General features: G+C 39.8%; 1 protein-coding gene across 2 annotated transcripts; it reads right to left on the bottom strand.

The window, feature by feature from the left end:
- Positions 1–656: 656 nt before the first annotated feature.
- On the bottom strand, positions 657–26067 carry DMC1 (DNA meiotic recombinase 1). 2 transcript variants are annotated; one of them, XM_004675657.1, is made up of 14 exons: positions 26016–26067; positions 24808–24891; positions 24179–24223; positions 23144–23290; positions 21309–21391; positions 18088–18140; positions 16578–16619; positions 15462–15534; positions 12627–12718; positions 12164–12237; positions 11926–12040; positions 11526–11586; positions 3942–4058; positions 657–924 (listed from the first exon to the last, which is right to left on the bottom strand). In XM_004675657.1, the coding sequence occupies exons 2-14, from the start codon at positions 24856–24858 to the stop codon at positions 855–857; spliced, it is 1023 nt and encodes a 340-aa protein (XP_004675714.1). In that variant the 5' UTR covers positions 24859–24891; positions 26016–26067; the 3' UTR covers positions 657–854. The 2 variants fall into 2 exon arrangements, with proteins under 2 accessions (XP_004675714.1, XP_004675715.1); XM_004675658.2 differs by lacking the exons at positions 12627–12718; positions 15462–15534; positions 26016–26067 and having other exon boundaries at positions 24808–25001.
- Positions 26068–26455: the final 388 nt, after the last annotated feature.

The following is a 26455-nucleotide window of genomic DNA, read 5'->3' as shown; positions in this document are numbered from 1 at the left end:
GAATGACTGAACAGGAATACACTGCCCCGTATAGCTCTAGCACTTAGCATTCCCTATACAACTGGTAGAAGAAAGACAATACTTCTTGCAATAAATGCTAATTTTAATGCTTGAGTTTTCACACAAGTTGAATAACATAAAAGATTAAATCTTGTTGAAGCTATAAGATTGTCATTGTGCATATCATTAGTATCTTAATGTTTAAATATTTTATGATATGTGCATTTGAAAATGTTTTATTTTAACAATTATAAAAATATTCTTTTACACATTTCTAAAATTAGTATTATGAATTTTATATTTTTAATATTTTACAAAACATTTTAAATTCTTTATTCAAAACTTAAAATATAAAAGTCACTCTACCTTTATCAGCCAAAATTGTCTTTCTTTTTGTTTCCAATAAAAGACATGTATCAGAAATATATATATTTTTTTCAGAAATATATTTTTAAAAGTAATTTCAATTTGTCAACCACCTTTCCATACAGGACCCCCTCTTTTGGAAGTATCTCTGTCTCTTTAATTGTTGACAGGACGTTGGCAGGAAAATAGAACATTTCTGACTTCTTAGATTCTGTCTGCTTATAAGGCTCACTTTGGCATGCTAAGTGAGGAAATCAGGCGCCTTTTCCTCAACTATTTTTCAACAGATTTATTCCTGAATTAACATGTATAGTTATTATAAATCAAGGACTTTTAAGATAAATTTAAGATTTCAATCTCTTGCTGACTTTCCTTTAATAACACGTGAAAAAAACAAACTCTTACTTGAGGATCTGAAATTTGAGACTACTTTTCTATTTCTTCAGCTCCTAATAAGCACTAAGAAGCAATTTGCATCAATTCTCCACCTACTCCTTGGCATCCCCGATTCCTCCAGCAGTTATTGCGAAGGTGGCTTCATTTTCAGGCATCTCAGGGCTAACAGAATACAAGAGAACAGAGTTTATAAAAAGCTCTATTTCTATAAATACTGTATTCATGTCACAGGCACCTTACTCCTATCAGTCTGAGTCTCCAGAGACAGCTCAGAGTCGGTACAGCTAAATGTGGACTCACAATTTATCCTCAAGTATTACTGACCCCCATAAACATTTATTGAATAGCCTCTTCATGTACAGTTCTGAATGTCAAGAAAAATCACCCCAAATTTAGAAAGCGGTAAAGGGAGGGTAACTAGGTTTTCTCTCAGCACACAGGCAGGGTTTGTGCAGTGGGCCTTTGGGGACTCTTTAATTCAGAAAGGGTGTGCCCCTTCCTTTGACTAGAGGAACTATGCGATGCAGGGAAGAGTGAAAGGCTTTGAAATAAACTGAAAGGTCGCTAAATACCTCCAATGAAAACACAGCTTGTCCAGCACATTCTTCAGGTCATCTAATTCTGTGAGGGCTCTGTCTTTTGTTGACTTTGAGCTATTTTACAACTTTGTAAGTAGTCAAAAACTGAGTGAAACGTATTCTTGCAGAAACCCACAAAAATGTAAATGGTGTGAGGAGGACTACTGACCCATTTTTTATTAATTAACAATTCATTTCAGCATTCCATATTTAACCAGATATGTGTGGTAGATTTTTCCTTTGATCCGGTTAGAGAATCTCATGGGTTTCCACATTAATGAGCTAAATAAAATCTTTGGCATTTTATATTTGTAGATTATATGTTCTTTTAAATTTTGCTTTTTGATTTATTCTACAACTCTATAGGAGCAGAGGTATAAACCTGAAGCAATACAGATGATTCTGGTCTATAGTAATGGAAGTGAATTCCATTGTGTGGTAGAGCAATGGCCATCCCTCCAGTTGAAAAGACAACTTCAAATTTAACTGATTTTGCCTCTATGAGCAAATTATTTCAGCATTCCTTTGACTAACTACATAAATTTCTGGTCTTTAAATTATCATTTGAATAAAAAAGATATATTTATTTATGCATACAAGAGTTGGGGTGTAGGCCAAAGGAGGGGGGGTGAGATGATTCACCAAAGAAAGGGTGGGGAACAGAGCAGAGATCTACTGAAATCCACTACTGAGGGGAGCAGCGGGGAGACAGGAGAGGTCTGCTGCGCCCTGTGAATCACTCCCTGGCCAGGGAGCCAACTGCAGTGGCTACTGACAGCTTCATAGCACTGAGACTTAACTCCTGTGCCACCAGGAAGGCCCAGGGTTTCCTCATTAATTAAGGAGTTGAATAGGATCTTTGACAAGTGTTTATTTCAAATTTATTTGCAAGAAATAAAATTTTTAATTTTTTGAAGGTCATACTTTGATGAGTACTTCAGCCTATAGTTTTTACAAAAACAAGGCAGTCTCTAAGAAGTCTAGCAGACAGACTGACATGACACACATGTGAAGTTAAGTAATTCTCCGGTGTGCACGTGATGGAACTCTATCGAGAGGACTTGCAGGGAGGCTGAGCAAGAGTGTCCTCAGAAAATTGGGAGAGGCAAGATGGGAGTGCCCAAGTAAGGGTAATATAAGCTAAAAAACAGAACAGACTGTTATGTGTACATGAAAGGGGGGAAGAAGAAATCAGGTGTGGCTATTGAAATACACAGCTCGAACATTCATGTAGAGTACTGCAAGCAGCTGGAAATGAATGGCTAAAAGTGGGGTGAAAGGTCAGACCAGAAACAGAAATATGCAAACCCTGACTGTGAGAGGGAACTCTTCCTGCTCTTTGTGCTGTTATTAGATCCAGGTTATGGTAACTGTGTAGATGACTCATAACTGTCATCTATTAACTTATTTTCTGTTCATAACTACTATGTATACATTGTGTGCAATCCCCTGGTGAATCTGCCATACTCTTGAGTGTGCCTTCTCACCTGCAATAAAGTTTCATGTCAAACACCTACTCTGACTCCCTCATGAATTCCTTCCTGCACCAAAGTCCAAGTGGTGGTGGTGAGGAAAAAGTACATGTCAAAAACTCCTAGTACACACACAGGCTTCATTTCTATAACCAACTAAAGAAAGTGTAGGCCTAGATTCCAACAGCATGGACTCTAATCCTGGTAGTGTCCTCTATCAGTTGTATGTGGGGGCCAGTCCATTCATTTACTCTTTAAGAAGATATTTTTTTTTTAAAGAAGGTATTTATTGAGCATCAGCTATATCCCTGTTGTAGGTACCTGAAATATGTATGTGGAAAAAATAGACAAAGATTCCTGCCCTTGTGGAACTTGTATTTGAGAGGAAGAAGAGACAGAGTATAAATAATGGAAAGAATACATATATTACATGATATACTAGAATGTGGAAAGAAAACAGAGCTGACAAAGGGAGACTGAATTATGGAAATGGGTAGGAAGATCCTGGGGACATTAAGACCAGCACTGTTGAGACTTGGAGGTCACCAGGAAGAGCTGTATGGGGAAAGACTAGTCTGTTCAGGTAGAAAAAGAAGCACAAAGGATCTAAGGTAGGAGTATGCCTCCTTGCATGTTTATAGAAGATCAAGATGCCCTTGAGGTTGGAGTACAGAGAGGAAGAGGGGTGCAGGCGAAGAGGAGGCCGTTCATGTGGTGCTCTAGAAATGGCTGTGGACACTGAGCTTTCGTTCTGAGTTAAGATGGGAAGCCTGAGGGGTTTCAGCAGATGATAGTTCTATGAAGAAAGGACAGTGGTTACCAAACTGCGTGGGGCCTTTGTTTCCTCACTTGTAAGAAGACCCTGTTTATTCCGATCATGCTTTGTGCTTTCCATGCACTTACCACATTTTCATTGGGAATAATTCATTATTTGGCATCACTCTAAGCTTTGGAAGATCAGGACCAAATCTGTTCATCAACTGTACCTGTGCAAAGTGGGAACTTCTTAGCAAAAGGAATAGCTTTGAGAAAGAAATGCACACATCTGAACGTTGCACAGTCTCCACCACTGGAGTAATTGGTCTCTCAGAAGATGCAGTTCTAATCTGGTTAAGAAGAATATATTTACCTGTCATATATCTTGGCAATTCTGAGTTCTCCTCTTCCCTTTCTCAAGCTTATTCTTGTCGTTGAAGCATGAGCCAGAATGTGTCCCCCGATGGGTTTTTTGGGGTCTGCCTGAAAACTGAATTAACAAAAAACGTTTCAGGTTTCGTCACGTGACTATACTAGCAGCTGTAGTTACAAGGCACCTTCTCTGGGGGTGACAGGGTGGCAGCCATGTCTTCTCAACAAGCAGAGGTGTAAACTATGCAGGTAGAGCTGCCTCATACCCCACTGCCGCTCAGTCCTGGCTAATGAGGTTCCTGTGACAAACAGTTCATATTTTATTTGACTTTTTTAAAAAGAAAAAACAAAAAGAACATAACTCACTGTTTTAGGAAACTCTTAGGGTTAAGAAATCATCTTTTTTTAACAAAATAAAAGGGTTGGATTTATTATTTATTCATCAGAAATATCTGTTAATGTGCTATGTGCCAAGTACTATTTGAGTCTAATGAATAAGCCATGAAGTAATGACAGCAGACTGAGAGACTCTTTCTGGTTCACCACTACACTTGGAAGCCGCCTTCAAGGTTGAACTGGTAATACACTTATAGTGAGAATCATCTCAGAAATATCTTTGTCTTTATCACTGATGCCTAAAGTTTATCCTTCTAAAGTAGGATACAGAATAAACAAGCTCTTACAATGTCTAGTCATGAGCATTCAAAAATATGTTATGATTGCAAGGTAGTCACCAATATTGACATTCATCTTGAGTGATACATGCAGCAGGCAGGAAGTGAAATATTCTTGTAAACCTTAGAATGAGCCCTTCAAAGAAGCCTCGCTCTAAAAATTCTCCAAAAACCCAGCACACTGAACCCAGCAGCACACTACCCTACCAAGTAGTCTGGTCTGGGAAAGCAAGAACCATACAACACAGGGAACTCATCGGCGGAATACACCACATCAACAGGATGAGGAGAAAGAAAACACATGATAACATCAACTGATGCAGAAGAAAACCTAGGCTCTGAAATCACCAATAAAAGAATCAGACTGTGAACACGATCAGAATAAGCCGCGACAGAGTGCAATAACCTCAGCTGTGGGAGACAGTAGTTACAAGCAGATTCAAAAATTCTGCTTGTTTACAAAGGTGCTCAGGATGCTGGTTGCTCTCAGCATGAGGCTGGTGTCTGAGGATGTGGACTGGTGTGCAGTTATGTAGACTGTAGGTTGGTGGGGGTAAGATGCTCTCTGGTAAAGGAGTCTACTATATAAACAGTTTGATTAAATACCTCAGAGGTTACAGATCATAAGATCCCAGATGCAACTGGATAGGACTGGTTAAGACAGCAGGCCCCACATAGAACAAATGCCAAGATTTAGTGCTGGAGGAACACCTGTCATGAAGCAGCCAGGCAGCGGAGACTGACAGCAGTGAGAAGCTATAAGCCTGGCTGCTCCTCACCGCCAGCTGTACAGTAGTAAAGCAATAAAGTCATTTCACTCAGATGGAAATGCTTGAGCTGAGTGGCCTCATAATGCTTAATGTCACTCTTTTTTTTAAAAAAAATTGTTTTTATTTACTTATACAAACAAGAACTGGGGTGTATGCCAGAGTACAAGGGTATGGGGGTGGGGAGGTGAAGCAGAGTGGGGAGCAGAACAGGTAGATCTACGGAAATACAATGCTAAAGGGAGCAGCGAGGAGACAGGAGAGGTCTGCTGAGCACTGTGGGTCACTCCCTGACCGGGATGGAACACAGATGGCAGCCATGATTGTGCTGACACTGTCACTGGGCCACCAGGAGATTCTTTGTGCCACTCTTCCTAATGGACTCGCTTCAACCCTACCTTACAGGTGGCTTCTGGAGGTCTTAGAATCCTAAATCCTATGTGATATACAGATGAGCTGCTTGAGGTCTTGATACTCTGAGCTGGGCTATGAACTCTGAACCTGTAAACACTGCATTTATGTTTCTTTAGAGAAATTTTCAACTTTTTCCTTTAGTACTATTCCCCTTCAACCCCTCTTCTATTACATAGTACTAAGCTCCTTAAGCTTACGCATAGTATTTAGCTTTGTGGAGACTAGTTACACAGTGGGTGCTCAAAAATACTTTTGCACTAAAAATATGGAAGGCATAAAAATACCATGGAGAGTGTTAGAATTCTGCAGAAAAATGGTGCTCCCACAGAAGGTAGATCAGCTGGAACCTTCTCCTAAGAGGAGATAAGGAAGGATAGTCAGGATTAGCTGCATGGTGGTGAGCTCTCACAGCTATGCTGCTCCCAGATGGCCTAACCACGCTAGAGGTCCCTCCCTATGAGCATAGCCAGCTGTGCCGCTCGTCTGCAGCCTCCACAGTCTCCTTAAGCACCCTTTCCACTCCTGTCCCCTCACCTTGAGCATCAATGCTTCATAAAAATAAAAAGGCAGATATAAAAGGAGCTAGGCTTTCTCCCCAGTTGAAATAATCTTCCTAACCTTGAATACAGAGGATCTAAAGAAGAGCAGGACGCCAGAGCTGCGAAATGTGTCACCACGGCTCTGCTGCGGAGCCACTGTCTGGCTCAAGGGCCTGGTGATCGAGGCACTACAGCGCATGCGCACTACTGCTCGCTGCAGCTCACTCCAGGTGAAGAACCCAAATGTAAGATTCTCTCCAAAGGGGATGTTTTCGAATGAACTAAATGGGGAAATAATATAACTTTCAAAACTACTATAAACTATATAGGAGAGACATGGCGAGAAAAGCCCTCAAAAATTATTCATAAAAGATGATGTTGGCCCTCCCTGGTGGCGCAGCGGGTTAAAGCGCAGCACTAAGAAGCTAAAGCCACTTCCGAGTGAGTTTGATTCCCGCCTGCCCCGGAGGCGACCACATGGCGCGGCAGACCTCTCCTGACCCGCCCGCTGCTCCCCTCAGCAGTGTACTTCGTTGATCTGTCTGTTCTACTCCCCACTTTGTATCTCCATCCTCTCACCCTCCGCATCTCTGGCCTGTACCCCAGTTCTGTATGAATAAATATATAAATCTTTAAAAAAAAAAGTTAAAAAAAAAAAGATGACGTTATACTTCCAATAGCCTGTAACAGCATAACAGCTGTAGCTGTGGGGAAAATGTACTTGGTCCATCATGGGTTCAGGATTCTATAGAGCTTTGTCTTATTCTTTCAGTGACACTAGACCAAGACCTTTTCTTAAAGTTTCTCTGAAGTTCTTGAATATTCTAGCAGTGATAATCAAATCTTGAGGTAAAGTACAAGAAGGTGGAATAGCATTCTACATTCTTTTAGAGGGCTTTAATTTACTTCTATTTCTGACCAAGTAAAAACAGCTTCAGAAAACCGCCCACACCCTTCCTTTAGCCTATTCTCCTATTTCCCCTTCTTTTATTTTCTTCTCTTCTTTCCTCCTTTTCTCAGAGGATGGGGGAGTATGATGATGAGAAAGAGGGTGGACATTAGGAATAACAGATCAAGAGAGATTGTTTCATTTTTACCACTTTGAGCAGGATATAACATAATATACTATTGAGGGTAAGATCCAGAACAGACCAACCAGCAACTTCAAATTAGGCTAGTTTGTGAGGAGGATTCTTTGAGATTAAGTGAAGATGAAAGAAGAGTACAGCCCAAAGAGTAAAAAATTGGGGAGAAGGTATGGTTTTATAAAAAGGGAGCATCTTTAAGATGTTAAATGTCCTTCTCTTCCTGTTTCCTCCCAAAATATATGGAAAAATCTATATGCTCCTCAGCATTTTGAAGAGGAAATCTTGGGTTTTTAGAAGGGTAGGGAAAGAAGGCAGCAACATACTAAGAATGGCTTCATAGAAACTGGAGGAGGCCCACAGAGACTGAATTATGTTGAGGTAACATGAGAATTACAGAAGATGGGGAATGAAGATAATGCTGGCACATGGGAAGCCATCAATAACGTTAAGTTCCCCCAATGTGGACAGGGAACAAAGGGAAGTTCAAAACATTTAAATGACTCACATAAAGTCACCACGCTAGTGCCTTTGGTTTAACTTTCATCTAACCATACTGCCTCTTTATTGATGCTAAAGGCATCACCTAGTGAGGGGACAACTTTAAGACTGACAGCACATTTCCAAGCCTAAAAATGGTCCAAGTGGCACCATCAGGGTCTTATTCATTGCTCACCTTTTTTATCTGCCTTGGTGTGGGGTTTGACGGGCTGATATTTTGACTCTGGATCTCTAGCTCTCTTCAACTGGATCATTCTATTCTAAAGTCTGTATCTGTAAGCCTCATCTGGGAGCTACTGCTCTGTTGTATCATATGGCAGCTCCTCGCCTCTGTAATTTTGTTCCTTTTTAATAGGATGCACCATCAAGTATAATGCATGGGATATAAGCCTCAATTATTGTCAGAGTACTTGCGGACTCATACCAATTATAGTGGTATTTCTCTGACAGGCCCCAGGCGAGCTGCAGTTTGGAGTTCCTCAACACTGAAAAACAGATATATGTATATTTTTTATGGGAGGTTTTCTAATAGCATTTGAAATCATTTAGTTTACTTCTGCCCTGTTTTTTTTTCATTTAGTTGTAGTAATTTATGTGCTTTATATGAAGACATGCATTTAATCTGCATTGTTTTAATTTAATATACTTTAGAACCTACAGATTCTAGTGAATCCTGTTTTCTCACAGTCAGGTGAAGGACAAGCTGTTTCAGTGCATGCTAACCCAGAAAGCACTAGCCTTTGTTACCTTCTCTGGCCCTCACTTAGCCCCTCTGTTATAAATCTACTCCCTCTCCAAATCCTTCAATTACTTCCTTTCTGTCACCTCTATATTTTTCCTTTCATTGTCTTACTGGAGTCAATTCAAAATGATTTTACTGTTCTTGAAACTTTTTACAAATATAAGAAGTAGAACCCCTATATGACCTAATTTCCACTGATTCCCTTTGCCTTCCAACTCTAGATCGACAGCTTTGGCCTCTTCAATGTTCCCTCCCCACACCTGAAGAAAGAACATTGCTCTTTAACTTGTACTGTTTTATTTGAATGCAACCCACTTCCTCCCTCTGAGCCAATGAGTCATTTTCTCTTTTTAAAGAAAGCCTTAAAAATCTTCCATTTCGCTTCAGTTTAAAATTATTCTCTTTGTGAAGTACTTCATGTCCTGTGTATGAAAGACACTCCTTAAAACACAGAAGACTGCCTTAACCACTCAAGGGCTACAATGTGTGACCTACTAAGACTTTAAAATTTTGAGCTAGATAGACTTCTTTTGTTGTTCTGTGTGGAGTCAAGGCACAGTCTCTTTTGTTCACTTGTGAGTTCCCAAAACCTTGATACATAGTAGTATTTTAATAAATAATTTATTGAATGAGTTAAATTATTCATCTCCCGTTTCTTAACCTCTTAAACTTTCTTAATACTATTTACGTAGTTAATATTTTCACATTGGAATCTTCTAAGATTAAGTAGAAAATATTCATAAAAGACTATTGAAAAGTGAGAGAGAAATCAAACTGCAGAAGATACAATTTAGGAACTGGCTAAAGAGAGACATTTATTTCAAACATTTATGGGATTTATATTAGCATGTCAAATATCTTCTAATGTGTATCAATAACTCATTTAATTGCTACTACATGATGCATTAGCTTGGTATGAAAGTAGCATCACTCTGTATTGCAATCAGCAGTAATTGATTTAAGCAAGACTATTCAATATGTGCTAACACCAGAGGATATAAATGTACTGTAGAACAGAAAACTTACACAAGTCTGAAAGCATCACCTCATCAATTATTTATTATTACAAAAGGGAAAAGGTCTTTTGTAATGGAGAACTCTTACCACCATCTTAATCACATGATCAAACTTATGACTAATAATGAGGCAAACTGCCATCAAGTACCTCCTAATATGATAAGCTGAGAAGACCACAGTATCACTTTTCCTGCCAAAACTGTTTAACATTTTAAATAATAAGGAAAAAAATCAACTCCAATTTGAGGAATATTCTGAAAAACACTTCACATGTGCTCATCAAAAACATCAGTGTCATAAAAGTCTATCAAAAGTTGAGGAATCACTCTAGGTAGAGAAGACAAAAGAGATGTGACAACTGGGCCCTCCCTAGCTTTAACAGCTTAAAGCGCAGCACTAGGAAGTTATCAGTAGCACTGCAGCCTGAGTTCAATCCCTCCCCAAAAAGCTGACCCACAGGGCGCAGCAGACCTCTCCTGTCTCCTCGCTGCACCCCTCAGCAGTGGATTTCAGTCCATCTGCCTGTTCTGTTTGTTCTGTTTCCTACTCTGTCTCCGGAGAAGCCTCTCACCGCCACTCGCCCCTACACCTCTTACCTGTAACCCAGTTCTTGTATGCATAAATAAATAAATTAAAAAAAAAAAGAGATGTGACAACTACCTGCAAAGCACAGTTCTCAATTTGATCCTGAATAGGAGAAAAGTAAACCCAACAATTATAAAAGATATTATTGTGACTACTGGAAATATTGAATACAATTGTATATCAGACAACATTAAGATGCCAATGTTAAGTTTCCTGAGTGTGGTAATTATACAATAGTTATGCAGGAAATGTTCTTGTTCTTGGAAGATATATACTGAAACATTATGAAGTGTTATGGTGTCTGCAAATAATTCTCAGTGGTTCGGGGGGAAACCGTCAGATAGTTCACCAAAATTATACTTGTATATACACAGGTGTGTATGTTTATGTACATTTATGTGTGTATGTATGTATATGAGTGAAGTCTGGAGAGTGAGACTTTATACACACACACAGAGAAAAATATGACAAAACATTAACCACTGATGAGCCCATTTGAATAACATGTGTATTCATTATATGAGTTTTCTAACTTTTTAGTTACAAATTTTTTTTGAATAAAATGTTGAAAGGTCTTTTAAAAAGCAATATTGTAGATTCAAGGTTATTTTGACTGCTTACTCAGGCATATGATGCTCAAAACTACTGATGGTGGCAACTTACCATTTTTCAAATTTTCCATCACCCTCCTTTTAGCTCTGCTACTCTTCCCATTCAGTGCATCTCTCAAGTGGAGCCATCAAGAGGTCTGCTGTGCACACAATTACTTCAAGAAAATTCTGAATATGCCTGTGTGAACTGCAATTCTGCTTCCTCCAGCAGGGAATTTCTCTCATAGGATCACAAATAATGTACCGGTTTCTACTGTAGAGAGTCTGCATTTTGTTTTCAAGTTATCAGTTATCAGTGCAATGGAAGCTATTAATGTTGCTAAAAATACAATTTTATTTCCCTAGGACCTTCTTTCCTTCTTTTTTTTAAGGATCTTTTTTTAATCATCCTCTAATATTTTAATCCTTTACAGCACAAAGTTTTTCTGAAAATGGTTAAACTGTTGTGTTATTCTATAAAGAACTAGAGATTCTGGAGAACCAGTCAGTCATATTTGCAAGTTGAAAGTAATGAGCACTGTGCAACCAAATGAGCTTGATAAGTCTGTGTCCACATGGAGACAGGTCACTTTGGAGCTCTGTCCTCTTTTATTCTGACTCTCTTGATATTAACCTCTATGAAACACAAAAGCAAAATAACTGGGACTTACGTCATTGTTGCGCCTGGATCAGCAGTCATTTGATTGGTCACAAACACAGCCACATTGTATTCTGCATCAAGACATAAGATTGAGAAAGTAAAAGAAGGTAATGGAAATACAGAAAACTCGTGGTTTAGATATCAGAGTTTAGCAGCAATGTGCCATGAATTTATTTTATAACCAAAAAGATCACATTCCTATTTTTTCATTGGTTATAATACAAAGTTATTATTTAGGTATCTTATCGTGTTAGAGTCAATGTTTTTGATTTAATACTACCTGTACTCCTATAAAGATTTTAAAAAATGTGTTACCTCCTAATATTATTCTGCGTTTCTCTACAAAGACTACTCAGGAAACAGTCACAAATGCTATTATGATAGCGCCATTTTATTTTTAAAAAATCTACCTTCTGAGATTTTTTGGAGTCGTGACAACATCTGAGCCAACTTTTGCTGTCGTTCAGCCAACTCCCCACGACCACTGAAATCCACTCGAAACAGTGCCATTACTGAATCAATAATCTGCACAGGGTTAATGTAAAAATAGGTTTTCATTTGGAAATGGGAGGAGTTAATTTTAATCAGAATTAACAGAAAAAAAAATTTGCTAAGTTGCCTGAGTAAGCATTATTTAAAAGCTTGTACCAGTAGCTTGAAAATGCCAGCTTCTTCATGGAACTTTGCTGCTACATAATCTAGCAGCTCCATCTGATGTTCACCTGGTGGGAAATGCAGTGAGAGATGCTGTAAGAGCTAGATCAAGCATACAGTAGGATCATCTGTGTCCCCGGGAAGCAGGCCAAAGAGCCTCTGAAGGATCTTCTTAATTATTTATGATTTCATTAAATATGATTTTATATTTTGCCTCAGCATACTCGCCAAATTCTACAGTTTTAACATTCTAAAAATAATGTTACTCTCTGTTTGAAGACACAGAGTAAGAAATAATTTGAGAGTATTTTAATATCTAAGGCTTGCCAGGTGATAAAAATTGGTAGATTAAATTAATTTGGAGGAAAGTAAAATAAAAAAGCTGTATCAAAATGTAAGTAGCACTCAGTGCTGCCAAATGTGACGCTGCCCAAATGTCCAGGCGCGGGGCTCTTACTGGTGTAAGCCCGGGCATAGAGCACATTGTCCAGCACTGCGTCGTGGTCTACATTGAAGCGATCTGCAATGTCCCGGAGGCGATCTGGACGGCTGGAGTATGCCAAGATTAAGGAGCCAATAAGTTGATTCCAAAAAGCATTTAGACAGCCACAGACAATAACACCTTAAGGAACTGAACAGAGGTAAGACTATGAACCTGCAAAGATAATTGAAGGATGCTACTAATCACTTAAAATCTATACCAGATTTTATTTTTCATAAATCCCTCAATTTAAGAATATCCTATGTAGTGATGGCAGTCACAGAAATGAAGTCATGTGAATTTAAATACTAAGTTTTCTAGTCTTTGAAATAACCTTGGAAGCTAGCTGTTATGGCCTATATTACATTTTACTAATGAGGACACTGACAAACAGGTTAGGCAAATGACTCAGGATTATGCCGCAAATCAGTTACAAGAGAAAAACTAGAAACTAAGATTTGTGAGTCTCTTTTGTTCTCAGTTCTATAAAAATAGATCTATTCTAGGAAGATAATATCACTGAATTATAATTCAAGTCACTTCAAAGTGAATTAATTAACTCTTCATACTCCTTGCTTGCTCATATGAAATAGTTTAATATGCCGCTAATCATGTATTGCCACTAAATAATAAATTTGACTACATCAACTCATGGGTCAAAAAGTTACTTCAAGGGTTAGAATCTCTAATCTAGAGTTCTGGGCTTCGTTATATTTTAACCTACCTTCTTTACAAGTTAGATGAAGGAGATAGTTTTCTGAAATTAGTAAATTCATACAGAGGCAAATTCAGTCTGCCTGCAAAGATATTCTGAGAGATACTAATAATCAGTGATATCTGTCTAAACTAAAACGGAGTAATTAATTTATCTTAGGTCTTTGCCAATCCCAACAGTAAGTTTCTAAGGTAAAATAAAATGTATGTCTGGGGTCTCGGTTCACTTTGTTTACAATGTTTCTGTAACTCTGATCATAGTGTAACTATGAAGAAAGGCCCAATCATCATCTTATTTGTGACGCTCCAATCGCTCAATAAAATGCTGAATTAAATGGCCTTTAAGACTCCTCAGCCATCTATTGATACAGCCTTTAGCCATCTATTGATACAGCCTAACACATGATACAATTTTTTTTCTTGAGAGCTTCAGTAACAGCCACTAGTATCTCCCATTGCTACTTAGTGTATATACCCTGTAGTTGTTTTTGGTGGACAAATCAAAGCAAGGAGTTGGAAGAGTCAGTAACATTTTTTACTACATCAGTTTTCATAGAACACAACTACTATATAGTTAGGGGTTTAAAAGCTGCACTGAACGGTGAAGGAAAATTTAAATCAACCTACAAATATGTATTAACTGATTACTATAGGTAATCAATTACCATATTAACTAATTACCAATGCAAAGCATTGTGCAGGATAATGAGTTATAAGACAATCTACGTCACAGGCCAGCAAACAGGTAAAATATAAACATACAAAAAGAAAAATATGAGAGAAAAGTCTACGTGTAAGCGACACTGAAAGGTTGAGAACATTCCTCTGTGCACCTCACATGTCCTAGTTTTCCCAATTGTTCCTCTACTCCCGCTTGCACATGACTTCTCCGTAATTGATAAAATCCAAATTCCCCACAGACTGGCTGCTAATAATCTCCCTTTCTAAGAGCCATTCTTAATTATTTCTGAAACTAGCTAAATGCCAACTGAGTTCCTCTTGCTCTGGCCCCATACACCTTCCCTGGGTTAGAAGTCTCTGAGAATTTTCTCATGCCCAGTATCTCCGAATAAGGTCTTCTGCAAACAGTTCTCTGATTGTTTTCCTTCTACTTGAACATTTTAGGTAGGAATTTCTAAAATAGATCAAGATGAAAGTGTTCTAAGTTGGGTAATTAAACATTAGAAAAGAAAGTCTTGGCCCTCCCTTGTGGCGCAGCTGGTTAAGCACTGCACTGAGAATCTAAAGCCACTTCCGCATGAGTTCGATCCCTGCCTGCCCTGGAGGGGACCACATGGCGCGGCAGACCTCTCCTGACCCGCACGCTGCTCCCCTCATCAGTGGACTTCATTGATCTGCCTGGTCTGCTCCCCACTCTGTCTCTGGTGAAGCCTCTCACTGCCCCTGCACCTCTAACCTGTACCCCAGTTCTGTATGCACAAATAAATAAATCTTAAAAAAAATAAAAAGAAAAAAAAAGTTTTAAAGGCTTTAAATGATTCAGACAAACTGTGAGGCGGGGTGGAGCAGGCAAACAGCCTGAAGGACAGAAACATACCACACAAATTTCTCTATGGCTGGTCAAATTACATTCAAGAGCAAGAGCAAAATAATGGCATTTTCAGACATGCAAGGGCTCAAAGTTTACCACCTGGATGACTTTTCAGAAGGAATTACTTGAGTAGGAACTCCAGCAAAACAAAAAGGAAAAAATGGGGATGCAAGAAACCATAATGAAGAAAGGAAATAAGAATCTTTCAGTTATATATAAGTAACTGTTCTCAAATTTTAACAGCAAAGTGTATTTTAGAGGCAACAAAACTGGGCTAGAACAGACGGTCTCTGTCTCTAACAGAGAGACTGTCAATAACAGTATATCTTATCAATTTTATACCAAACCCATGTGGAAAAGTTAAACCGTTTTTATAAAGTGATTTGAGAACTCAACTTGCAATTGTTTTCCTTTTGACTCTGTCACTATTGCTGGTTTATGAGATTATTACAAAAATGATATATTTCAAACAATCTTTTATGGTGACATTATTATCTCACATCTCCCGCTACTAAGTCAGCAACTTGTTTAAATTAAAGGGTTACAAAGTATTTTCTGTATCAATGAAGATAATCTTTCCTCCTGGGTAGCCACTTGCTCCTGGAAGTTGAGCTGTCACTAGGAAGCAAAGAAAAATTAATAATAATGAGAGTAAATAAACTTTGTACAAATGAATATATAAATCAACATGGGTTTATGCCTGTTGGAACTCATCAATCAATCTAGCAAAGAATTATGATGCGACAGTTTAAAGAGTATGCTATATTTTTGTATTACTAACCAATGGGAAAAGCACTGCCAATATAGTGGTAATTCAACAAAGACTGTCAATATTTCTCAGAATTAGGAGAACGTTCTCTTAAAGAAGTAGAATTTAAATATCACTTTCTTCCTATAAGAAATAATAACAAATATAACGTATGTTATGTAATTAAAGTAACCTTTCAATTAATGTATTCCATTAATTTTAAATGTAATTTTTATATGTAGTAGTAGCTAATACTAAGGAATACTTTATATTCAGTTCATGCACGTTCAAAACACCCCGACCTTTGGCAGTACCACTGTTCTTATTTTACTGATGGGGAAAATGAGAAAGGTGAATAAACTGGCCCAAGGCCACATAGTTACTGGTGGTAGAGCCAGACTAGGGTCAGGAGTTTTAAGTCTAGAATGCTCTGCTTGACACTTTGCTAACCTCCACCTGCTGAGATCAAAGAAATGCAGAATAACACCTTGATGTAACGGAACATACTTTTGTTTATTCTGCTTGAAAAAAATTGTTTCTAAGTCTTTCTTAGGGTCTACCTTATCCTATGGAAAATAAGGAATTCTGATCTCAACAGGTTTGTGGCATCATTATAGCTAGGTATGGAAAAGATGGACTGGCCAAAACTGAGACTGAATGCCGCTCCCCACCGATCTCGCACTGGCCCACTTCCTTCCTGTTTTCACTCTGTTGTAGCACACCCTGCATCACTTCATGCACTATATGCTGAGACCACCAGGAACAGTTGTGCGACGATAGGCAGTTTACCAAATGTCTGAGCTTCTTGCTAACTGGTTCAGATTACATGAAACTATATAAAGTATGCAAAGCAGATCAGTTAAGTGATTGCTAGATATCTGTTGCCATTTTTGTTGCTATTATGTATCCTTACCACAGAGGGTATGAGAGAGCTGGGTTTTTCCAGTGCGAAACTCTGTAAAACATAGAAAACCCACAGTTAATTTTTAGATATCTTCATATAGATTAAAACATGGAAGCAGGTATAGTTTTCTTTTCTGTCAGAATTTTTAGATATCTTCATATAGATTAAAACATGGAAGCAGGTATAGTTTTTAGATATCTTCATATAGATTAAAACATGGAAGCAGGTATAGTTTTCTTTTCTGTCAGAACTCACACAAAACCACTGCTGCATAAGGAGTGAATTGTGCATTACGAATATTAGTAACAAACAAACCTTTTTTTAAAGATTTTTTTTTTTTTACTGCATAGAAGACCTGGGGTGCAGGCCAGAAGTTGTGAAGGTGAGAGGATTCACCAGAGACAGAGTGGGGAGCAGAACAGGTGGATTTATTAAAATACACTCATGAGGGGAGGAGCAGACAAGACAGGAAAGGTCTGCTGCACAACTTGCAGATCAGCACCCTGGCCAGGCACTGAACTCGTCACAACAGTGATAGTGCAGACTATTTGAAGGGTTTTTTTTTTTTTTCCCTACAAGCTGTCCTTGAGATAAAAATTAAACCAAGTTTTCCTTGGGAATAGTTACATAAGCAAAGACATCAGAGCCTGCCATCAGAAGGAAAGCTTGAGGTTGTCCCAGTAACCGAGATCAAGGGGAATCAGAAGTGGTCTCATATTAGTGACAAATTCCCTTTGGATGAAAACTTCCCACTCACCACTGAATGCCCACAGATCAAGCAATAGGATCACAAATATCAGTAAACTCACAAGAAGGTAAGCCACTAAAGCAAGACTTATTTCTCCAAGTCAACATAAATATCAACAGATCTAGCTCCCTGAGGACTGCAAGCACTGGTCAGGCACAAGGGAGTACACAGCTATGTATGAACTGTTCTGGAGAAACAGAGGATATGATCAGAAAAGAGAAAATCTACTCTCTGTTCATGGGACATGCATTTTCTAGAAAAATTAATCTCATTCTCCAACTACCTTTCCAAGAAGTGAGAGAAAAGTATATTCTATAGGCCTGAGGTAAAAAGATGAAAAATGCCAACAAGATCCATTATCATTTCACTTAAATATGGACTATTACAGAAACCAAACAGAGGGTCAGACAAAGCCCAACTTTAAAATCAACCCTTGGAAACGGACCACAGACCCGAGGCATCCTGGAGGGGAAGGGAGAAGGAGTGAAAACAACTGTGGTGGAGGATGACAGGCGCTGGTGGTGGGAGGTCTACTGTCACCACACCTGAGGGGAGAAATCCTATACTGCCAAAAAATTAATCAGGATGTAATAAAACAAGGGCACTACATTAAAATGTGTTCCACAAAATCCATCAGTTACGGTTGGAGTAAATTTTAATTGCAGCCCAGAATGATTCTGTACTATAAAAACTGAGATTTCATACATTCCAGAGTATGTGTGTATGTTTATATAATCTTTTCATATAACAAAATATTAAGGTTCTACTTACCTCCAAAAGCTTCTGTGATTGCCATGCTTTCAATTCCACCTCCCAGCAACTTACTGGAAATAGAAAATAAGCATTGCAACAGGCACAGAAATAGAGACATCAAGAAGAGACAGTATTAATATCCTTAGCAACTGTCTGCCTGTCTGTCCAGCCAGCCAGCCAGCCTTTCAACATGAAAAGTTCTGAGCTGAACAAATGACACTCCTTTGTTTAGATCACAGGTTCCACTGTGTATGGGCAGGTGGGTCAACACAACAGTTTATAATAAGCCCTGCTGTGCTTACTTCTGGCTACCAACGGAAAATGGGCTGAATAGGCCTTAGGTCTCATTATTCTTTAGAACTGAAATGGAGTTTGAATAAATAGTCTTGCTACTAATTGGGTTACTCCTATTGTGCTGGGACTATGTTTCTAAGTCAACTAATTATTCAACCTTTAAAATATATTGAGACATTCTCCAAATACATGTTTGGAGAATCCAGTGATTGTCACCATGATTTGGCTTATCTCACTCAACCAAATTCTGTGAAGAACATGTCAGAATAGGAAATATTAAAAGATGTTATATGCAATGCTAGCAGTTAGATTAAATGTAGGATATGGACAGCATATATTTAATTGGTAACTCGGTGTTATTGTGCATTTAATATTCTTGATGTGAAAAGACCTACACTAAGTCACTATCTCATTTATTCATCTTCTACAAATTTTACACATTCATTTTAAACAAATTCATCTGCAGTAAATATTGTCAACTCTACTGAGACCTGGAAGGGGCACTTTAAAAAAAATTGTTGTTTCTATGAGTGTGAATTTTGGGCTACATCACAAATCAGACAAAGCTCTAGGAGATGGTTAATGAAATAATTCTACATATACATGTCCTAAGTTTATATGGAGGAAACTGTAGGAAGTTATCTAAATTCAGTGAGGGTTAAGGACTTTATTTTTTTTAAAGATTTATTTATGCATACAAGAACTGGAGTACAGGCCAGAGGTGGGAGGGGTGAGAAGAGTCAGCAGAGACACAGTGGGGGACAGAACAGGCAGACTCATTGAAATACACTGCTGAGAGGAGCAGCAGGGAGACAGGTCAGCCGCGCCATACGGGTCACTCCCTGGCCGGGGATCAAACTTGTGCTTCAGTGGCTGTGGATTGCTTCATAGTGCTGTGCTTTAACCCCTTCCACCACAAGGGAGGGCATAGGATTATGGTCTTTAATAATAAGAAAAAGCTAGATACTGACCTTCATAAATTGAATCTATAAAGGATATGGGCTAAGAAATCACCCCCTTTGGAGAACATCTACTTAGAGGTCTTATAAGCCTACAATCCATTAGAGAACTTTTCCTCCTCACCTTGACAAAAATCACCTAAAAGCCTATATAGCATTGGAAAAGCTCAGAAAAAATTTCTGGTTGACATGTAATCTTAATCAGATGGAAAAAAGCAACCACAAAATTTATGTGACAGCATACCCAAGTTATTTGGAATGGCATAATTGTTCCCTTTGTGAAACTCAAGAAAATTCAGATTTAAATATAGAAATAGTGTTTTTAAATCTAGGGAGATTTAAAAATAGACACAAATCAAACCCACAGATTACTATTTTCATATTAAATTTTGGAATATCTGCGCGTTTTTGGTATTTCAGAACATTTAAAGTTTAAGAGAATTTGACCTTTTTTATAATAACAAATTAGCCTCTAATTAATTAAATGATATAGACCTGAAGTTTCTAAATTGATAACTGAGATTATATGCAGTATTTGAATATTTAAGTGTGCCTGAACTCACTATACTTGTAATTTTAAATTATTAGATTTACAAGACATTTAAGTACCTAGGAGATTTTAATAATTAGGTAGTTGTTAAAGGAAATGTAAAATGAAATTTCTAATTATAATTTTAAATGTTTAAGAGAATTTAGTTAACCATATTAACAAATCCACCTTAAAATATGATAGATTTAAAATGACTTGCTCCTGAAAGGAAAATATAACATTTTAATAAATCAAATATTAAGTTTTAATATTTTAAAAATTAAGATCCTGATAATCTTTTCTGTACCCCAAACACATCAAGGAGACCAGAAAACTCACAATGACAGTGTCAAGTGACATAGGTAAAACCATTTAGTAATGAGTTTGATGTCCTTTACTTAAGAGAAACCAATCCACAGATTGGAGGAGTACCTTGCCTCACTGTGCCTGTGAGGTGGGGTGACAGCCAGTTGCACAGAGTCCTATAAGGGACAATGTGGAAACAAGATAGGACTGAGTAGCAAACTGGGGATTTTCCCCATAAAGCTAGCCAGGTCCTGCTCTTTAGGTAAACTAGTGGAGGCTGAGTTGGAGGGCTGTAATTTAGTGTATATTAGATTTCCTTGACAGGTGTTTCATCTTAAGTCTTTAAGACATGGGTCTTTGTGACATGGGTATCCTTAACCAACAGCGATACTTTCTCGAGGCTGGTGATTCTTTCACCACGAAGTGGTAAAGCAACTGGAAACTATCAACTGACAGCTGTCATTTGAATCACACTGTTTGGCTGACCAGCCTGATGGTGACCCCGATTGAATCTGGGGTAGGATTTGTCAAAGACTTTTCCTTACCTGATACTTGGAAAAAAAGGTCTATAGTTTTTAAAATTTGAGACAATGCTAAGTTAAGTCAGTATTTTGTTTTACTGCAGAACTTTAGATTCTTTTAATAGGCCAGCATTCTGTGTATCTCCAAGAGGAATGTAGAGTAGACTGCATTTCCTCAACTCACTTCATTGTTGATTTGTTTAATTAATGACAAATGTTTACCGAACAAATAGATTGTGCTAGAGAATGTAGCACAATGTAGCACAAAGTTCTATGTACTTGGGGTAAAGCACTGAACAAAATAACAGAAATCCTTTACCTGTGTGGTACTCATATTCTAATTTAAAAAACACATAATACACATAAATAAGTAGATTATATGATACGTCACATATTTTGGATAAAAAATATGACATCCAGAAAGAGAACAGGAATGCAGAGGATGATGGTGGGGAGCTTAATTTTTCACGTAAAGCAATCAGAGAAGGCCTCATTAAGAAGTGGACATTTAAGCTCTCTGAGGAAAGTATGTCCCAGGCAGAGGTGATGCTAAGTGCAAGGGCCCTGAGGCAGAGTGTATCTGGCATGTTCTGGGAATAGCAAAATGGTGATAAAAAATGAGAGACACACTCAAATTCCTGGCTCCCAGTGGTGATATGGAAAACCATCTTCCTCTTCTCGCTATACTCAAATGCGGTCAAGAACCCTGGTTCCTGCAGAGAGACAAGAGGAGAGGTTCAGAAAGGGTGTAAGATGATGGTTTTCAAATGCTGCCCAAAATCATATATTTGATTACCAAGGTATCTATCAAGTACTACATGTAAGTTGCAATCACTTGTGTTTGAAGGCAGCACAAGATCATGGTTTAGAACACAGGCTCCAGAGCCACCCTACTGAGATTCAAAACGTGATCATATTTATTAATTATACGAGGTGGGGTAAACGGTTTAATTTTGCGGAACTTCAGCTTCCTCTTTTGGGTTAAATGGAAATAACAGTGTCTTTAGGGGTAACTATAAACATTAAATGAGATGTATTTATGGCATAAAGCAGAATGGCATTTCACTAAATGATTCAGTTGATTTCATTCAACAGTGTCACACCTCCCTAGAGCTAAAAATTGCAAGGGGCACAGAAATTCATTTCTATTCTTGGTGAGACAGTATTTTTCATGTGGTAGATATAGTACTTATTTGCTAAATAATGAGCTACAGGTGTGGCAGCAAGACAATGCCCTGCTGTGATCCAATATACTTCCCTCTGTGTTGTTTTATACTATGAAAGTGTTTCTGAAACGCTGGAGAACTGAGGACCAAAGGTGGGGGCAGGTCCTCTCTTGCGTCAATGTTCCTGGACCTGTGTATGCGCTACTAGCCACTCCCGGTGATTCTCATGCACACTAATATTTATGACCACTATGCTATGAAGTGGTTGTCCTCGCTCTCGTTTTATCTTAATCTCTCAATATCTTTTTCTAAGAATACACAGCCTTAAAAAGGATAAACTCTGGGAGTAGGAAGAGGTGCTTGAGAAGGAGAGGGTTCTTTTCTTTAGTATTGGGATTTAATTTCCAAAAAAAGAAGATGGGTACTGCTCTAGAGCCTCCTCAGACACCTGGAAGTTGTGGAATTGACCTGTGGGATGCACAGCCTGAGTTTACTCTGAAGCTGCTTCAGAGCAATTCTATCGGCTCCTTTCCGAGGTCAGGACCACACCCCACTTGCATCACGCTCATTGCCTCTGGGAAGGAAACCAAACGGATGCTGGTGAAGATCCCGTCTAGAACCTGTAGAATGAGGTCCTAGCAAAGAGGTGTCGAAATGGAGACACTTGCGCTTCTGCAAACGAGACTTGCTGATGACCTTCCTGCACATGCCTATTCCCACAGCTGGTACCTCCAGCAGTCCCCAGAAGCTCTACACAAAACTAGAATTAAAGGCGAATGTTTTCACCTGGAGACTCAGTCGCATGGGCCGCTCACAGTCCCACAACATATGGGACACTGTAGCTGAGCTGCTTTGATGAGCATATTCTGATCTATCTTCCTTACCAGCACTGATGTAGATCTCATACTTGGTCTTTTTCTAATCCAATTGTCTTATCAAATGGCCTATGCCAAGAGAGACCAACATCTCTGATGCTATGTGTGCTCTGCAATACCCACAGACATAATATCTGAGGAGACACAACAAAAATGAGAAGGAAAGGCAGAGAAATAAAGGCGGGGGGGGAGGTCAAGAAAAGGGGGACAAAAATATCGATAAAATGAATTACTTTCCTCCTACTCTGTCTCTTAAACCCTGCTTCAAGAGCTGCGGCTCTGAAATTGAAGTGATGAAAGATGAATATGAGGCATATAATATAATCAGAGTTCCCCCAGCAGTTTCTAGCATTCAGCATTCAGAATGAGAAAGGTTAGAAAGACACTGATGAGACCTTCTAAATTAAAACAATGATTTGCTTACAATAAGTTTGTTGGCTGCCTCTTTAATCTTGTCCACTTTTGCTTCTGAAAGCCCTTTGACATTGCACAGGGCTCTTCTTGTTGTCATTTGTATCCCTTTGATGGTACAGATGCCTACTGACTTTAGTTTCTTAATGTCAGCCACATTCTGTAAATAAAGAATGAGTGTAGCAGATTGATAAAATGCCAGCCTGAAAGACTCCAATACTATGTCTTGTACTTTTGTGTCCATCTCCTTCCACCACGATGCCAATTTTATACAGGCAGCCAGGTGGAATCCACCCACCATGTAGCCAAATGTTCTCGAAATATCTGAGTAGAACATTCTCAGCATGCTGCCAAATGTTCTGGCTGTGCCCTGATTTCCCAAGAATGTTAGTGAGACCAAGGCAATGTAACAAGAATTCAGAAAGAAAAGTCTGTTGTTAGAAAAACCAATAATTTTATCACACATTCACCCCCTCAGTTCAGCTCCTTTCTTCTACAGAACTTCACTACCAATATGTTCTTTAAATTTTTTTCTTCTTCTGCTCTTGGAGAATGCAAATAACTACACCCCTAAAGGACCAGACTTTATTTCTCCAACTTTCTAAATCCAACTTTTGAGGGCTTTAAAAAAGAAGTTTTACTCTCAGCTGATTGCTGCTGAAATTCAGCCAGCTTGTTATTCAAGGTCTGGGTTTCTGCAAGCATCATTATGCTCATCACCTGACAGAACTGAATTTTCTACTGATGAAGACAGTGTATGTAGATAGCTCTGACCATGTCCCGCTGAACTAGTGGTTTCCAACCTGGAGGGAGCAACCTTCCACCTGGTGCTGCTGAATGATGTCTAGAGAAATTCTTGGTTGTCACAAGAGGGGTGCTACTCTCCTGACGTGGGGGTGAGGAGCCACGGATGTTACTAAACATTCTAAAATGCCAGGGACAAGCCCCAACAACAAAGAATCACCCAGTTCCAAATCTCACCAGGGTCAAAGGTGAGAAACCCTGAATGGGCCAATTTCACAGAGCATTGGAAAAAAAAAATACTTACAATTCCATGTTTTTGTAATAGGTCAATGTCTTGAAACAAAGATTCCTAAAAGATACCGAACAGAAAAAAAATGGAATTTTGATTCTTTATATCCAGCTATTTCACACCTTTTAAAGAATCAACTTGTTATGAGTCACTACAGAATGCCTCAAATACCACTTCCCCAGACAGCCTGAGGTACAATCAAAACTGTTTTTTCAATGACCAAGTATCTTACTTTGACCAAGTATCAGTGTTGCAAGGTCTGGGAAGGCCAATACTTTTGTGATGGCCTCTCAACATTTTTAAAACCTCAACTCAAGTAATTAAACAACATTTAACCTGTTTTTAAATCTGTTTTCTCAACTTTCTTTGCCACCAGACCTTGAACTTCCTCTGCTATCAGGTACCAATAGGCATAGGTACCAGGATGCCCATACTAATTGTTACATTATTAAATACTTTCATGCCAGTTGCTCAGTAGCTAACCTTGGCACCCCTTGCAGATCAAGTTGTTACATATTTGTGATAGTGCCTCTCTCCAAAACTATATTTCTACTTGCAGTTTCTAAAACTAGTAGTTAGGAGAGCAGGAACTTCTTTTGTGTGGGATGACTGAATGTCTACATCTTTCAACATTCTGATCACACCTCTTCATCCTGGAAACCTGGTTCTTCCAGTACAACTTGGTCTTCCTTCATAGTGGAAGGCGAGCAGCAGAAAAACAGCCAAGTCTGGGGAAATAAGAAATGTTATTTAAGAAGCATCCTAGTAGTGTCACATCCAGAGACCTTGATTTTACTTCAAAGTCACCAAGGACCAGAAAGCCCAGTAGGAGAAATTTTTTTGGCGTGTGTGTGTGTCTGTGGACGGGGGCTCTTTCCTCAAAACTGCTTTTTATCTTTTGATTGTTACATAGCTAGCCACCACTGTCTAACGTACCTTCACTGTGTCTCGTATGTTCAGAATGGCCGATTGCTATTTAACCTTTCCTGGTCACGCTAACGCATCTGTAGCCTCCCTCACAGCCGGAGCTTAGCCCGTCCTTAATAAATAATTTTCTTTTTCTCCTGTATGATGAAGGCTTTCCTTCTTGCAAATTACCAACAGGCTGTCTTGAAACTCTATCGTTTTGCTTTTTAGTATTTACTGGCTTCACGACTTTTTTGAGATCAACCATGATGGTGGACGCCCAGTACCAACGGCGAAACGCCAGGTCACTCAGCTAGAAGCCGTCTCGCACAGCCACTGTGAAGCTCATGAGAATAAATGGAGGCCCGAGTCTTTGGGGCTGCTCCTGGCCTCCCTGAGCACGCCGGGAGGGCGGCAGCCACGAAGGGGGCTGAGCGCCAGGCGCAGGTTTGCAGCCCGCGCACTAACAGTTGCACACAGCGAGGCAAATGGGAAGCGCGTGTGGAACCTTCTGGAACGCCGCCCCTAGAGAGCCCGGTTAGTACTCGTTGCCTCTCTCGCTGAACCCAGATTCTAGAACCTCCATCCTTCTGCGGCAGCAGCGGGTGGCCTGAGCAGCAGCCCTAACGCGGGGCTCCAGGCGGGAAGGGGGTTCAGGTCACCCTCACACCTCCCTCAGGGGCGCCCGCTGGGCGCCAGCCCAACACGTTGCCCAACACGTTCGCCACGCGGATTCCCTCACAAGGAGGCTGCGGCGGAGGATGCCTCCGAGGACCTGACTTACAAGGAGAATGTGGGATCCCGGCGACGCCCAGTCCCTGGCGGCCGCGGGGCGGCGCCCAACGCCAGGAGCTCTGGGCCCAGCAAGGCCCCCCCAAACATCGGCTGAGGAAGGAAGGGGGGCTGCCCCTCGGATTCTTACTCGCTTTCCCTTTTTGCCACAAACCCACCTCGTACCCACAGTCTCCCTGGGATCTCTAAGGTGAATCTCTGCCACCCCAGCCTGTGTTTGCTAGTCCTCAAGGATCCTGACTGGGAACCCCAACTCCAAGCCCAGTCGCTCCAGCGTCGAGCGTCGAACGTCGAGCGTCGAGCGCGTGCGTCGCGCGTCGTGAGCCAAGACCTTTGGCGCCAAACCACGAGGGTTGGAGCATGCGCAGGTCGTGGGGGGGGGGGGGGGGCGAACAGGCCATGGGCGGGGCGTGGCCGAGGCAGGGCGGGGTCAGCCAGGGCCCTCCTGAGGTGGGCGTGTCCTGGGCTAGGAGCCAGGGGAGGGGGTACCTACCTGGAACCTTGAAAGAAGCTTCAGGGGGTGGTGCGCTAGTGCAAGGGAGGATGCTGAGGAGAGCGACCTTGATGGGAAGGGAAACTGGGCCGGCCCCTGAG

This window comes from Condylura cristata, unplaced genomic scaffold, assembly GCF_000260355.1.
Source record: "Condylura cristata isolate star-nosed mole 26May11 unplaced genomic scaffold, ConCri1.0 scaffold00004, whole genome shotgun sequence".
Classification (NCBI taxonomy): domain Eukaryota; kingdom Metazoa; phylum Chordata; class Mammalia; order Eulipotyphla; family Talpidae; genus Condylura; species Condylura cristata.
The sequence above is the reverse complement of the archived record's forward strand: the minus strand, read 5'-3'. Positions and strand labels throughout refer to the sequence as shown.